Genomic DNA, 17179 nt, shown 5'->3' with positions numbered 1-17179 from the left:
TTAACCGAATGCACACCCCTAGAGATCGATATGACAATGAGTCAGGGTCTTAATTTCAGAACCATATATTCTTTCGAAAAATTGGCTTTCAGTCCTCAGTCGTCGATTTTTTTTGTGTTCAGTCTCTGAGTACTTTTTTAGTACCACATTTGCACATAAAGTGTACCATATTTTGTATAACATAGTACCACAATTTTGTGGATAGAGAGTGAACCCAAAGAAATATTTTGATTGGAGATTTTTCACCTAACTTCCCGGTATTCTTTTTTTTTCACCCAAAAATAACTACATTTTTGGGTCCACGTTCTTTCAATTTTTCATTTGGGTATATTGAAATAAGCTAGTAAGGCTCTGTTCCGGTGCGTTCTGAGCTTTAGAACACAGAAAAAGTGTAAAGATCAACGTAAAAAATAGCCTAATTTTGTTCCTTTAGGATTCTATTTCATCTCTCGAGGTGTTGTACAAAGCAGTATCCGAGTAAACCGCACGAGAGCTAAGCCTATGGTTGTGCCTATAACCTTTCCTTATGTTTTCTCGCTCTTCACTCGGTGTTTTCTCGATTTTTTCCACAATAGGCGCGACATAAACAAAGTGTCCAGATGGGATATCCGTATATTCCATGACGGATTCCAGGATTTTCACTACATGGTTCATGTTTGGCCTCGATTTTGGTTTATGGTTCAGGCACCGGTGAGCCAGTGCGGCTATTTTCTTGACTCCTTGGGTCGAGTACTGCCCTTCTAGTCGTGGATCCATTAATCTGTTGATCTTGTGGTGATCTTGCATGTAAGGTTTTGCCCATTCCACCAGGTTCTGCTCTCTGGGGTGACGTTTTTTATCCATGGCTCGTTTGCCCGTCAGTATCTCGAGTAGAACCACTCCAAAGCTGTATACATCGTTCATGGTCGTCAAATGACCTGCAACAAAGTTGGTTTTCAAAATATTTGCATATTCTTGTAGTATCATCATGAATGCTCAGCAGGCAGGAGATGTGTGGTTGAGAGCATGAGATTTGGCCACGTAGTCGTAGTAGCGATGGTGTAGCCCAATTCTAACACAACATGGATAGGTCATACTACCTGTCATGACATATTCTGGTGCAGCGTATCCATGCGTGCCCATAACACGGGTTGATACATGCGTGTCGTCTCCCTCGGGGCCATCCTTAGCTAGCCCAAAGTCAGAAAGTTTGGCGGTGTAATCCTAGCGACAGAAAATTATTTCAATGATGTAGAAGCAGCCCAAATATGATGGTAAAGATTGAATCAAGGATGAACGAGAGGTCATTACAGTGTCGAGTAAGATGTTTGAAGTCTTGAAATCGCGATAAATCACCGGTTTCTCTTCTCCGTGAAGAAAAGCCAGACCTTTCGCTGCACCAACTGCGATCTTTATCCTTGTTAACCAAGACAACGAACTGGTGTACCCTGTAATAGTTCACAATTTTTGTTTAAGAATCGCTACTGTCCCAAAAGGTGAGGTTAGCATACATAGCGTCGAGAAAATCTTACGCCTGAAGAGTTGATTTTCTAAATTGCCTCTCGCCATGTATTCATAAACAAGAAGCCTGTGCTCATCTTCACAACAATAGCCAATCAACCTCACAAGATTGGGGTGCCTCAGTTGCCCCAGAAGGACTACTTCCGTCTATAGTCGAAGGCAAAAGATTACATGAAATCAATATGAATAAGCATAATGATCAAACTAACAGAGCTTCCAGATTTTGTTTTATGTTGAGTGAATACTCTTTTATATCGTGAATTTGCCAAGAAAATAGCCTTCAACACAAAGGGGAAAGGAAAGAAAGAAGACAATGCTTACCAACCACTCCTTGTGGCCTTGCTGCCCATCCAAATCAAGCAACTTGACAGCAACAGGCTGAGCCTTCAATCCAGGCCTGCACTTATCATCAATGAACCCTTTATGCACCGGCCCGAACCCTCCCTCTCCGATGAAATTGCTCGACGAGAAATGATTCGTGATCAAATCAAGTTCTTTGAGGGTGAAAATATGAAGATTGGATGCAATAACAGAATTCGAGAGATCGCTAGGCGACCCCGGATCACTTATATCAGAAAGTGAGAGCCTTAGATTAGAACTTTGTTTAGAGATTACTTGGTTTCTTGAATCCAAATGGTGGCGGCTTTTAGGCCTAAAGCAAGAAGGAAACATTGATTCTTTCTTGAAAATACCCATAGTGAAAAAGGGATGCAATTGATCACTTATTTGAAATAGAAACTTGTGTGTGTGTGTGTGTATAAATATATATATATATATATATATATATATATATATATATATATATATATATTTTATATGAGTGTATGTTAAAGTTAGCCGTGTTTCTGTATCGTGTTCTGGTGGGGTCAGTTGTGCAGGAAGATATGTATCTCAGATCACACTCTAATTTTTACACCAAATACAAAATCTATTTTTAACTCATTTGCGTCAAATTTTACTCCATAAAAAAATATTTTCGAAATATTTTTTATTTTATTATGGTAAAAACTTGTGTAAGACGATTTCATGGGTCGTATTTGTGAGACAGATCTCTTATTTGGGTCATCCATGAGAAAATATTACTTTTTATGCTAAGAGTATTATTTTTTATTGTGAATATCCATAGGGTTGACCTGTCTCACAGATTAAGATCCGTGAGACGGTCTCACATGAGACTCACTCTTTTATTATATACATACATATATATATACAACTTCAAACATTTGAATGGCTATATTCATCTCACAAATGATTAATTAAAGCATTTCGTAGTATGAAGTGAGTATTTTTGTCTTTTATTTTTTTTATAGACCGGAAAATTCTTAAGATTTGATAAGCTCATCAACAACCATTTATACATCCGGAGTTGGTGCTTCTCTCGCATCTTGTATGGATGCACTGAGGTCGCATTCAATAATCTTATTGTGTATTATGATACATGATTTCATTATGTCATGTAAATGATGTTTCTTCCAACCATGTGTTGGGATGTCACAATTACAAATAGTGATTGAAGAATGTCAAATGTGTAATCTAAGTTTTTTCTACTGGATTCTTGTTTAGTTGCAAAAGAATTATTTGTCGGACCCTTTGGATCATGAATACTTTGCACAATAGTTGACAATTTCAGATAAATATCATTAGTTAAGTAATGTATCATAATATTCTTTTCCTCTAATAGTATGATGAGCGGTAGGAGCAATACCTTGGGGTTTTTTTTTAAAATATTATAAATTAATAAAACTATTGTAAAAATATTGCAGATTGTGAGGGTTTGTAAAAATAGTATAATCCGGGATTTACTGTCCCGGATTCATCTTTTTTATTTTTATTTTTTTTTTAAAAAAAAAGGAAAAAAAAAGTGGGGCACGATTTTTTAAAAAAAAGAATAAAAGGGAGATCGGCGACGGTTTATGCAAACCCGTCGCTATTTGCGACGGTTTAAAAACAAACCGTCGCTCTTGGCTACAGTTTAAGCAAATACCATCGCTAAGGCAAATCCGGGAAACTCTGTCACGGATTCTAAGAATCCGTGCCAATACTGCTGATATTCTTTTCAAACCTCCTCGAAAAAAATTGTTCCTCGTATTCATTCTCGCAATTTATTTCTTTCATTCGATTTATATGTGCTAAATCCATATTTTCTACTTCGATCATATATTAATATTATTTGTTGATTTTATCGTCAATTTCATTTGTAGAGATACGATGTTGTAATGTTTAATTTGGTTGATAATATTATATTTACATATTAAGAAGTAATTTCTTTGTGTAATTTTATTTATAATACTTGTCATTTATTTCAGATATTAGCATCGTCTGTTGATATTATTACAAGTTCCGTATAATTACGTTTAAAATGTAATTTAATTAAATTTTTTAAATATTTTGTTTGTATTATTTATATTATATTAATGTAATTATAAATTAAGTATAATTTAGTTAAATAATATATTTTTAATAGTAATCACGATATTAAAAAATAGTTTCAAAATCATATTATGTTAGTAATTTAGTTAAATAGTATATTTTTAATATTAATCACGATATTAAAAAATAGTTTCAAAATCATATTATGTTAGTAAACAAATTTATAATTACATTAATATAATATAAATAATACAAACAAAATATTAAAAAAATTAATTAAATTATTTTTTTAGACTTAATTATATGAAACTTGTAATAATATCAACGGACGATATTAATATCTGAAATAAATGACAAGTATTACAAATAAAATCAGACAAAGAAATTAATTTTTAATATGTAATTATAATATTATCAACAATATTTTCATTACATCCTCGTATCTCTTCAAATTAAATTGACGATAAAATCAACAAATAATATTAATATATGATCGAAGTAGAAAATATGGATTTTGCACATATAAATCGAATGAAAGAAATAAATTGCGAAAATGAATATGAGGAACAATTATTTTCGAGGATGTTGGAAAGAATACCCGCAATCCTACTACACTGACATGGATTCTTAGAATCCGTGACAGAATTTCACGGATTTGCCTTAGCGACGGTATTTGCTTAAACTGTCGCCAAGAGCAACGGTTTTTGTTTAAACCGTCGCAAATAGCAACGGGTTTTTAAAACCGTCGCCGATCTACCTTTTATTTTTTTAAAAAAAATCGTGCCCCCACTTTTTAAAAAAAAAAATAAAAAATAAAAAAGATGAATCCTGGACAGTAAATCCCGGATTATACTATTTTTACAAATCCTCACAATCTGCAATATTTTTACAATAGTTTTATTAATTTGTAATATTTTTCAAAAAAACCCCAATACCTTGTGCAGGGTTGGAGAATAGATCGGACACCTCCAAAACATTTATATCATTATTGAATCCGAGCATACCATAATATGCATGTTATATCCAAATATCGTAATCGGCTACTGCTTCTAAAATGATTGTTGGAGAACCCGCTCAAGTCGTGGGACAATTTTTCCACTTTTGGTGCATACAGTCGAGACTTCCCAACATCCCCGGCAATCCTCGTTGTTCATCAATATAAAGTAGTCTAGCAACATCATCGGAAGTAGGTGATCTCAAGTATCATTCCTTAAAAACATTCGTTATAGCCCGACAAAACTGTTGCATACACTTATTGTAGTAGATTATCCAATTTTTATATATTCATCAATAGCATCCGCGAGTAAAACATATGCTAAAATTCACAACGCAATTATTGTTTTTTGAATAGTCGACAAACCAAGCCACCTCACACCATCATTTCGTTGTATGAAATAACCAACATGATTTTTTGCCGCATCAATGATGCGAAATAACTAATTTCGAGACATTCGAAATCGTCTTCGAAACATTGCTTCATTAAATATTGGATTCTCAACAAAATAATCATGGAACATATTTATTTACGTTAAAAAGGAGATAATTAAGATTGTAATATCATCGTTCGAACATGAAACAAGTTAGCAACAAATTTAAAAAATCAGACACAACAAAAAAAATCTGAAGAGGTAATATTCATATAATTGTGTTTTTAATTCCTGCAGGTCCCTCCCTAACTTGACTTTGAGGAAAAGTAGTGTGAATGTTGAGTTACACTGTATGAAGTTAGGCTTAAGCTTTGGTCTTTAAACCTGAAGCTGAGTTTCCATACCATTTCAGCAATTGTGTTTGGATGACATCCATCACCTTGAGTGACTTACATGGATAGATTTCTTATTTAATAGTTGACTATTTATATACATTTTAAAATTATTAATTATTATTCAAATTAAAACCAATTAATCTTTTAATTATATATATGAAAAAGTATAAAAAAAAAATACTTCAGAAATTTTGAGAATTTGGGAAAGCTGGATTTTAGATACAGGAAATATCTGCGTGACAAATATTTCATTGAATTTTTTTAATCAGATTTTCGATCTAGACATACAATGTTTTTTTAAAAAAATTTATCATCCTATCATAAATAAAATTATAATATGTGATATAATTATTATGTTATTTGCACCAAATTATTTATGAGTAGGTCTCTTGTGAGACGGTATCACGAATCTTTATATGTGAGACGGGTCATTCACAATATAAAGTAATATTATTAACATAAAAAGTACTATTTTTCATGGATGACCCAAATAAAAGATGTGTCTCACAAAATACGATCTGTGATACCGTCTCACATAAATTTTTGTCATTATTTATTTACCAATCACTTATCATGACTAAGAGAAGTGGAATCCAGGGGGTTGAAAATTTTGTACATTCAAAATTCTAACAAATTTAATTTGCAGTCATCCGAGGGTGGAATTATATCCTCTACTCTATTTATTTTTCATTCAATGAAAACTTTTAGTTAAAACTTTTTATGTTATTATTATATGCTCCCCAGAATAAATTAAAACAAAAAAAAAATTATCGAGTCAAGTCGCAGTTTAACAACCTGACTTTTTTTAACCTCGGCTAATTTTTAATTAATGTCAAAATCTGCAATCATTTGTTTTAGTTTTTATTTATGAGTAATTTATTCTTTACAAGGTCAAAAATATTGAAAGTGTGCCCTCTTATTAAGGATTTTAATAAATTTTGCAAACCAGATCTCTTAGTTAGATGATCACTCATGAAAAAGAATGATATTTTATGTCAAAAATATTACTTATTATTGTAAATATGAGCTGAATTGACTTTTTTCACGGATAAAGATTTGTAATATCGTCTCACAAGATATCTATTAAATGAATATTTAGACTAATTATTTCTGCGTATATATAATTAGAGTAAGTCTCTTATGATACGGTCTCACGAATCTTTATATGTGAGACGAGTCAACCCTATCGATATTCACAATAAAAAGTAATACTTTTAGCATAAAAAATAATATTTTTTCATGGATGGCCCGAATAAGATATATGTCTCACAAAATACGACCCGTGAAACCGTCTCACGCAAATTTTTTGTAATGCCCAAGATTTTATACCATGTTAATCTGAGATTATTGATTATGAGTGGACATGATTATAACCCGGACCATTTTGGAGATTAATTTGAGAGGACTAAATTGTTGGGCGAAGATGGCGCGCCCGGGCGGAAGTTTTTAACCGCCCGAGCGCAAGTGCCAAGGAGAAGAGGTCCGAGAGTTACTCGCCCGGGCGGAAGTTTGTGCTCGCCCGAGCGAGACTGCTTGAACTTGCGAGGGCCGAGAGTTACTAGCCCGGGCGGAAACTTATGTCCGCCCGAACGAGAGGCGTGCGTTGTGAAAATTGTGCCACGTTTCTCTCACATGCATGGAGTATATATATATATGTATATACGTGCAAATGAAGGAAAAAGAAAAAGGAAACGAAAGCTTCGAAGGAAAATAGCTTTTGAATTTTAGAATTCGATTTGCGATCAATCCGTCCGTTAGATTTTAAATCCGACTTCGGTACTGTGTTCCTATCAACGCAGGCTACAACTGGACGTAAGTTTTACTACGTTTTGACATGTTTTGAAATTATGATGTTGTTAGAATTGAGCACACGTCATATATGTTATTCTTGACATGTTAGACAACGTAGAATCGAAGTCAGATTAAGAAACAGACTGAATATGGAATTGTTATGAATTTCAGAAGGAAATTGACTAGAATTGATATCAGATTTATATGGTGGTTGATTGTAAATGATTGAAATTGGTATAGACTGATATAGTATTATCAGTATCACAAGATTGTACTGTTGTACTGTCAGAATTTGATAAAACAGAGATGTTGTGATTTGACTAGAGTATTGATACAGAATATGTTGATATTGTCATTGCCAGATTGAACAGTGACAGACTTTGAATCGAGACTTCGATTGTATCAGAGCGACAGCAAGAAAGGTATAGATAAATGTTGATTCAGGATTGCACAACTCGAGTTAGGTTTGACTTGAGTTTCCCTAAATCACATACTTTATTTTATTGCATTGATATTTGCAGATTATCAGACTGATATGTTAATGTATTGACTTAGAACAGAGTCAGATTGATATGTTAATGTATTGACTTAGAACAGGGTCAGAGTCCGAGTCTAGGGCAGACAGCCTAGCTAGGGCAGAACCGCCGAGTCTTTCTCAGAACCGATAAGACTCTAGACTTACGGTGTATCGAAGAGCCTTAGATGTAGATCGACGTCTATCTCAGACACTCGATACAGAATACCAAAGTCTAAATTAGATTGGGATCCCTAGATTTGAGATAAGATAAGAGTAGATCACAAGTCATTGATTCATGTAGTCAGATTAGATACATGTTTTGATGTTTGTTTATGCTTTTATATATGTTTTATATGATTGCATTTAATACATTGTTTATACTGGGATATTTATATCTCACCGGAGTTATCCGGCTGTTGTCTTGTTTGTATGTGTGCATGACAACAGGTGGGACAGGCACAGGGTCACAGAGGTGAAGACAGATCGAGATTAGAGTGGTGATACCGGACTTGGACTAGAACTAGGGTTTAAACACTTGATAGTAGTTGTTGAACCTGAGTGTGTATGTTTGTGTATTGTATCAGATTTATACTTTTATACTGATATGTATAGGAGTTGATTCCATTACCTTCCGCATTTAAAAAAAAAAATTAGACCCTGTTTATTATAATTGATTAATTAGTCCCAATCATGATTAAAAAGATGATTAGCGTCCGGGTCCCCACAACAGGTGGTATCAGAGCGATAGATCCTTTAGATTGAGATAGAAGAGGCTAGTGAGCGGGGTAGATTGATGTTTTCTTTCCTGTTTTTGAATGCTAGCATGTCTTACTGCTTTATTACATGTTACTTATTTATCTGATTTGATATAGTAATATGTTTTATTGAGATTGGATCAGTACTGAATCTAGATCAGCAGTAAGATGATCAGAGGAGGCTTGAAACAGAATTATTGTGTCTGTTGCTAATCGATTTGATTCTCAGATATGCCTCCCAGACGAATTCCAGAACAGGGAAGTGCATCAAATCCTCCAATGGATGTCACTCCGACTCCAATGGAAACGTTACTGAAACGATTTCAGTCATTTCATCCACCGACCCTGAAAGGAACAGAGAACGCTGTGGAATGTGAAAGTTGGCTCGATGATATAGAAATGTTGTTCGAATCCTTGGAGTATACAGATGAGAAGAGAGTGAAATTGATTGGACATCAGCTGCACGATGTTGCCAAAGACTGGTGGATTACGAGAAAGAGAGCCATGGAGCATAGAGGTACGATGATTACCTGGAATATATTTAGAACTGAATTCTATCAACGATTTTTCCCAGTGTCGTACCGAAAGGACAAAGGAGCGGAGTTTGCCAATCTAAAGCAAGGACCGATGAACATAGAAGAATACGTGTCAAAGTTCTCCTCCTTGTTGAAATTTGCTCCACATGTGGCTGACAGCGAAGAAGCTACTGCTGACCAGTTCATCAATGGCCTGAACCCCGACATTTTCACATTGGTGAACACAGGGCGACCGGATAATTTTACTGATGCCCTGAACAGAGCCAAGGGAGCAGAAGCAGGTCTGATACGACAGAAAGGAGCTTCCTTTGTGCCTCCAGCACCGAGACCACCGCAACCACCTCCCATATTTGAGAGTGGTAGCAGCAGTGGAGGAAAGAAAGAATTTTTGAAAGCCAAGGGAAAGCAATTTAAGAAATCGGGGAGTAGTTCTTCCAGCTCCGGCGGTTCCAGACTGAGCCAGAGTTACACTGGAGTTTATTGCAAGAATTGCGGAGGAAGACATGCAACCGAGAAATGCCAGGGAGTGACTGGTAGTTGCAACTTCTGTAAACAGCCGGGACACTTTGCTAAAGTGTGTCCACAGAGAGGTTCTCAAAGACTTCAGGGAGCCGAGTCATCGGGATCAGCAGCACAGACTGAGAGACGATCAGCTGCTGTTCATACATTCCAGCCAGCGCCAGCTCAGTCACAGCAGAGGCCAGGAGGAAGCCAGACAGTTGGTCAGCCTCCGAGACAGCAGGCCAGAGTTTTCGCTTTGACAGAGGAGCAGGCCCAGGAAGCACCAGATGACGTTGTAACATGTAACTGTTCTTTATGTGGTTACTCTGCTTATGTACTGATTGATACTGGTGCTTCACACACATTTATTTCTGAACGATTTGCTTTAAGTCATGCATTGCCTGTAGAGTCTTTAGCTACTGTAGTGTCTGTATCTTCTCCTTTGGGGATGTGTTTGATATCCGTGAATTCGGTTAACCGTTGTGTACTACAGTATGACGGGCATGAGATTGAGTTAGATTGCATTGTACTTGGGTTGTCTGACTTTGACTGTATTATCGGTATTGATATGCTAACCAAGTACAGAGCGACAGTTGATTGTTTCCACAAGATAGTGAGATTCAGACCAGATATGGCTAAAGAGTGGAAATTTTACGGGAAGGGTTCTAGATCGAGAATTCCTTTAGTATCCGTATTATCTATGACTCGATTATTACAGAAAGGAGCAGAAGGATTCCTTGTATATTCAGTAGATGTATTGAAGTCGAGTCCAGCATTGGCAGATTTGCCAGTGGTACGTGAGTTTGCTGATGTCTTCCCAGATGAGATCCCGGGATTACCTCCAGTTAGAGAGATAGACTTCAGCATTGAACTGATGCCAGGTACAGTACCGATTTCTAGAGCTCCGTACAGAATGGCACCAGTTGAACTGAAAGAATTGAAAGATCAGCTTGAAGATTTACTGGCCAAGGGGTACATCAGACCGAGTGTTTCTCCTTGGGGTGTTCCAGTATTGTTTGTAAGAAAGAAAGACGGTTCGATGAGACTCTGCATCGACTATCGGCAACTGAACAAGGCAACGGTAAAGAATAAATATCCTTTGCCTCGTATTGATGATTTATTCGATCAGTTGCAGGGTTCTTCAGTATATTCCAAGATCAATCTGAGATCTGGATATCATCAGCTGAGAGTCAGAGATTCTGATATCTCAAAGACGGCATTTAGGACCAGGTATGGACACTATGAATTTATTGTCATGCCTTTTGGTCTAACGAATGCTCCAGCTGTATTCATGGGATTGATGAACCATGTCTTCTAGAAATATCTCGATGATTTTGTGATTATTTTCATCGATGATATTTTGATTTATTCAAAGAATATGAATGAGCATGTTGAGCATTTAAGAACTGTGTTGCGAATTTTAAGAGCTGAGAAATTATATGCTAAGCTGTCGAAATGTGAGTTTTGGCTAAGACAGGTAGTATTTCTGGGACATATTATATCTGGAGATGGTATATCAGTTGATCCCAGTAAAGTAGAAGCCGTGATATCTTGGCCAAGACCGACGTCAGTACCTGAAATTCGCAGTTTTATGGGTTTAGCAGGATATTACCGTCGTTTCATTAAGGATTTTTCGAGTATAGCTAAACCAAATACTCAGTTGACTCAGAAGAATGCTCCATTTATTTGGTCTGAAGAATGTGAGACCAGTTTTCTGGAGTTGAAGAAGAGATTGACCAGTGCCCCGGTATTGACTATTCCATCCGGTACTGGTGATTTTGTGGTTTATTGCGACACTTCTCACAGAGGGTTGGGATGTGTGCTAATGCAACGAGGGCATGTTATCGCTTATGCCTCAAGACAGCTTAAACCACATGAGTCCCGTTATCCAATTCATGACCTAGAATTGGCAGCCATTGTCTTTGCATTAAAGATATGACGACACTATCTTTACGGGGAGAAGTTTGAGATATATTCTGATCATAAGAGTTTGAAATATCTATTTTCACAATCTGAATTGAATATGAGACAGCGAAGATGGCTTGATTTGCTTAAAGATTTTGATTGTGAAATCAAATACTATCCGGAAAAGTCTAATGCAGCAGCTGATGCACTGAGTCGAAAGGTATGTTCTTTATCTTTGTCGACGATCGGTGTTTCGAATTTGATAGAAGACTGTTGTTTGTCTGGATTAGAATTTGAAACAGATTATAGATCGTTAAGACTTTATACGGTGCAAGCAGAACCAGAGCTGATTATGAGGGTTAAGGCAGCTCAGAGAATTGATCAAAATGTACAGAAATCAGTATCTATGGTCCGAACAGGACATCGATCAGAGTATCAGGTACGTGATAACGTTTTGTACGTGAATAATCGTCTAGTTGTGCCAAATATTTCAGATTTGAAACGACAGATATTGTCAGAAGCGCACAACAGGCGATTTAGTATTCATCATGGTGGCAGAAAGATGTACAATGATTTGAAAAGACAATTCTGGTGGAAGCAAATGAAGAATGACATTGCCGAATTTGTTTCCAAATGTCTGAATTGTCAGCAGGTGAAGGCAGAAAGAAAGAAACCAGGAGGTTTATTACAGAGTTTGTCCATTCCTGAATGGAAATGGGATCATATTTCCATGGACTTTGTGACGCAGTTGTCGCGTTCCTCCAAAGGTTGTGATGCGATTTGGGTCGTGATTGACAGATTGACCAAATCCGCATGTTTTATTCCGTACAAGATGACGTACAGATTTGACCAGATAGCAGAAATCTATGTCAAGGAAGTGGTCAGATTGCATGGAGTGCCGAAGTCGATTGTATCAGACCGCGATCCTCGATTTACTTCGCACTTCTGGCAGAGTTTGCAGCAGGCTCTCGGTACTAAGTTACACCTGAGTACCGCATATCATCCACAGACCGACGGACAGTCAGAGCGGACTATCCAGACACTGGAGGATATATTGAGAGCAGTAGTGTTAGATTTTAGCAGTAATTGGCAAGATACATTGCCTCTTTGTGAGTTTTCATACAACAACAGCTATCAGACCAGTATTGAGATGGCACCATTTGAAGCGTTGTACGGAAAAAAATGTCGATCCCCTCTGTATTGGGATGATATCTCTGAAGTGCCTGAGATTGGACCAGATATGATCAGAGATATGACAGAAAAAGTGAAGCTAATTCAAAAGAAGATGAAGGCAGCACAAGACAGACATGCCAAATATGCCAATGTGCGACGTAGACCATTGGTATTTGAAGTTGGAGATCGAGTATTCTTGAAGATTTCACCTTTCAGAGGAGTTGTCAGATTTGGCAAGAAAGGGAAACTGTCTCCACGATACATTGGGCCTTATGAGATTCTTGAAAAGATAGGAGATCGTGCCTATCGACTTGCTTTACCGTCTTCATTATCTGGAATACATGATGTCTTTCATGTATCATTATTGAGGAAGTACCTTCCTGATGCTTCACATGCTATACAGCCAGACGAGGCCGAGCTTGATGAATCTCTGAGCTATATTGAAAAACCGATTCAGATCATTGATCGTAAAGAAAAACAGCTCAGAACGAAGATGATTCCACTTGTGAAAGTGCAATGGACTCGTCATGGTGTAGAAGAAGCAACCTGGGAAACAGAATCAGATATGAAACAAGAATTCCCAGAGTTATTTCGATGATATAAATTTTTATACAGTTTTGTATATATACTCCTTATTGATATGATTGAATGCCTGTGATTTCGAGGACGAAATCGTATCTTAAGGGGGGAGAAATGTAATGCCCAAGATTTTATACCATGTTAATCTGAGATTATTGATTATGAGTGGACATGATTATAACCCGGACCATTTTGGAGATTAATTTGAGAGGACTAAATTGTTGGGCGAAGATGACGCGCCCGGGCGGAAGTTTTTAACCGCCCGAGCGCAAGTGCCAAGGAGAAGAGGGCCGAGAGTTACTCGCCCGGGCGGAGGTTTGTGCTCGCCCGAGCGAGACTGCTTGAACTCGCGAGGGCAGAGAGTTACTCGCCCGGGCGGAAACTTATGTCCGCCCGAGCGAGAGGCGTGGGTTGTGAAAATTGTGCCACGTTTCTCTCACATGCATGGAGTATATATATATATATATGTATATACGTGCAAATGAAGGAAAAAGAAAAAGGAAACGAAAGCTTCGAAGGAAAATAGCTTTTGAATTTTAGAATTCGATTTGCGATCAATCCGTCCGTTAGATTTTAAATCCGACTTCGGTACTGTGTTCCTATCAACGCAGGCTACAACTGGACGTAAGTTTTACTACGTTTTGACATGTTTTGAAATTATGATGTTGTTAGAATTGAGCACACGTCATATATGTTATTCTTGACATGTTAGACAACGTAGAATCGAAGTCAGATTAAGAAACGGACTGAATATGGAATTGTTATGAATTTCAGAAGGAAATTGACTAGAATTGATATCAGATTTATATGATGGTTGATTGTAAATGATTGGAATTGGTATAGACTGATATAGTATTATCAGTATCACAAGATTGTACTGTTGTACTGTCAGAATTTGATAAAACAGAGATGTTGTGATTTGACTAGAGTATTGATACAGAATATGTTGATATTGTCATTGCCAGATTGAACAGTGACAGACTTTGAATCGAGACTTCGATTGTATCCGAGCGACAGCAAGAAAGGTATAGATAAATGTTGATTCGGGATTGCACAACTCGAGTTAGGTTTGACTTGAGTTTCCCTAAATCTCATACTTTATTTTATTGCATTGATATTTACAAATTATCAGACTGATATGTTAATGTATTGACTTAGAACAGGGTCAGAGTCCAAGTCTAGGGAAGACAGCCTAGCTAGGGCAGAACCGCCGAGTCTTTCTCAGAACCGATAAGACTCTAGACTTACGGTGTATCGAAGAGCCTTAGATGTAGATCGACGTCTATCTCAGACACTCGATACAGAATACCAAAGTCTAAATTAGATTGGGATCCCTAGATTTGAGATAAGATAAGAGTAGATCACAAGTCATTGATTCATGTAGTCAGATTAGATACATGTTTTGATTTTTGTTTATGCTTTTATATATGTTTTATATGATTGCATTTAATACATTGTTTATACTGGAATATTTATATCTCACCGGAGTTATCCGGCTGTTGTCTTGTTTGTATGTGTACATGACAACAGGTGAGACAGGCACAGGGTCACAGAGGTGAAGACAGATCGAGATTAGAGTGGTGATACCAGACTTGGACTAGAACTAGGGTTTAAACACTTGATAGTAGTTGTTGAACCTGAGTGTGTATGTTTGTGTATTGTATCAGATTTATACTTTTATACTGATATGTATAGGAGTTGATTCCATTACCTTCCGCATTTTAAAAAAAAATTTAGACCCTGTTTATTATAATTGATTAATTAGTCCCAATCATGATTAAAAAGATGATTAGCGTCCGGATCCCCACATTTTTGCTATATAACTATTATTTTTTGTAATTCATGTATAAAATTATTATGTTTTGTTAAGATTGGAACTTGGACCTAACTCAACCACAAAAGATAGCTCAAAGGGGGAGGATTGTCCAAGCTCATATATATAACTCCCAGGTTATTGACCCAACCGATGTGGAACAATTAACACACCTCTCTTGCGCCTAGGAATGAACATCTGGAGCTTACAAATGACCCAATTATGGACAGAACGGGTGGCCTAATTATAGGCAGTCCAATACATAACGGTGGAAACCGGGCTCTGATATCATGTTAAGATTAGAACTTGGATCTAACTCAACCCCAAAAGCTAGCTCAAGGAGGGAGGATTATCAAGCCCGTATATACAACTCTCAGATTATTGATCCAACCGATGTGGGACAATTAACATATTTTAATAAAATTATCTTCACCCAAAAAAAATGATTAATACAGTAAAAATAATAAATTGGTAAAGTTCATGTCAATATCACACCTTTCATTATAACTCTCGTGATTTCTACGACATTCATGACAGTTAAAACGACTTTCATATAATATTTAAATATTGATGCATTTCAGTGTTATTTTAATTTTTCTATTAATATCAATTATATTTATCATAATGAAATAGAAATAATATCTTAAAATATATTAAAAAGGTATGGTTCAAATTTCGATTCACGGTTCAAAGAGATTTTTCGTCGGGCTTATCCAAAATATTTCTCGGACACTTGTTTTTGAATAATTGTGTAGGATCAAGTGACTGTTTGTTTTTAAGTCATGGTCGATTGTAGTGATACATCTTAATTTTCAAAAGTATGTTTTTTGTGAGACGGTCTCACAAATCTTTATCTGTGAGACGGGTCAACTACTCAACTCTACCGATATTCACAATAAAAAGTAATATTCTTAACATAAAAATAATATTTTTTCATGGATGACCCAAATAAAATATCTTTCTTACAAAATACGATCTGTGATATCGTCTCACACAAGTTTTTGTCATTTTTCAAAGAATATGTCTCTTGTGAGACGGTCTTACGGATCTTTATTTGTGTGACGGGTCAACTCTACCGATATTCACAATAAAAAATAATAATCTTAGCATAAAAAGTAATATTTTTTCATGGATGACCCAAATAAGATATATGTCTCACAAAATATGATCCGCGAGACCGTTTCACACAAGTTTTTGTCTTTTTTTTTTCAAAAAGTACAGCAACACAAGTATAATGATCTGATCAATATCCTAATATTAAGAATTATTTTTTCAAATAATCTCAATTACTGAGCTAGATGATTATATTTTTATCAAAAAATTGTAGTTAACGACGACAATACAACTGAAATAGCATATTTTAACCGTAACTGAAAGAGGAATAATTATAAATCTCACGAAGTAGAAACTAGATTAATTAATTGAGAAACTATTTGAACATATTAAATTTGAAGTGGAAAATCCAGAAAAAGATTCAGACGGCAAATATTTCTACCGTATAGAAATTGAAGTCCATTAATTTGTCTTCGAAAATTGGAATACATTTTCCAAAGTCTAATTTTCACAATAAAACTGAGTTTACTCGTAAAGGTGACAGTTGGATACAAAGCAGCTTCCTAGTTTTTTTTTTAATTTTTTTATTATTATTTTGTTATTATTTAAAATGAATAAGCACATCATTAAATTCTTTGACTCGCCAAAAATACATAGTATATATGAACCGTCCAATATTTAATATATTTCCATTATTTACAACTTTTTTAATAATTTTTTATGAGTTTATCTCACTAATCAATTTTATGATACGAATCTGGTACCCAACCTGACTTATAAAAATATTATTTTTTACCTATAAAGTATTTTTTTCACTCTATTTTGGACATAAATTTTTTTTCCTAAACACAAATCATACCCTTACCTCTTTTTTAGACCTGATGATGGTTCGAAGACATGCAGTTGTAATTTTCGGAGAAAACA

The 17179-nt window shown here is 35.9% G+C and overlaps 1 protein-coding gene across 1 annotated transcript; it reads right to left on the bottom strand.

Moving 5' to 3' along the window:
- Window positions 1–304: 304 nt before the first annotated feature.
- LOC140841195 (serine/threonine-protein kinase RIPK-like) lies at window positions 305–2233 on the bottom strand. The gene is made up of 5 exons (XM_073208452.1): window positions 1822–2233; window positions 1512–1647; window positions 1291–1427; window positions 1080–1203; window positions 305–917 (listed from the first exon to the last, which is right to left on the bottom strand). Exons 1-5 carry the CDS (start codon window positions 2194–2196, stop codon window positions 430–432), a joined length of 1260 nt encoding a protein of 419 aa, XP_073064553.1. The 5' UTR covers window positions 2197–2233; the 3' UTR covers window positions 305–429.
- Window positions 2234–17179: the final 14946 nt, after the last annotated feature.

Source organism: Primulina eburnea, chromosome 9 (genome assembly GCF_022965805.1).
Source record: "Primulina eburnea isolate SZY01 chromosome 9, ASM2296580v1, whole genome shotgun sequence".
NCBI classification, from domain to species: Eukaryota; Viridiplantae; Streptophyta; class Magnoliopsida; order Lamiales; family Gesneriaceae; genus Primulina; species Primulina eburnea.
Note: the sequence above shows the minus strand (reverse complement) of the source record. Positions and strands in the feature narration are given on the sequence as shown.

Excerpts from the sequence above, each read along its gene's own strand:
- LOC140841195 (XM_073208452.1), bottom strand. The coding sequence starts at position 2,196 with ATGGGTATTTTCAAGAAAGAATCAATGTTTCCTTCTTGCTTTAGGCCT. Across the intron at positions 1,648-1,821 it reads AAGGCCACAAGGAGTGGTTG|ACGGAAGTAGTCCTTCTGGG; the intron begins GTAAGCATTGTC and ends CTTCGACTATAG. Across the intron at positions 918-1,079 it reads ACCAGAATATGTCATGACAG|GTCATTTGACGACCATGAAC; the intron begins GTAGTATGACCT and ends ACTTTGTTGCAG.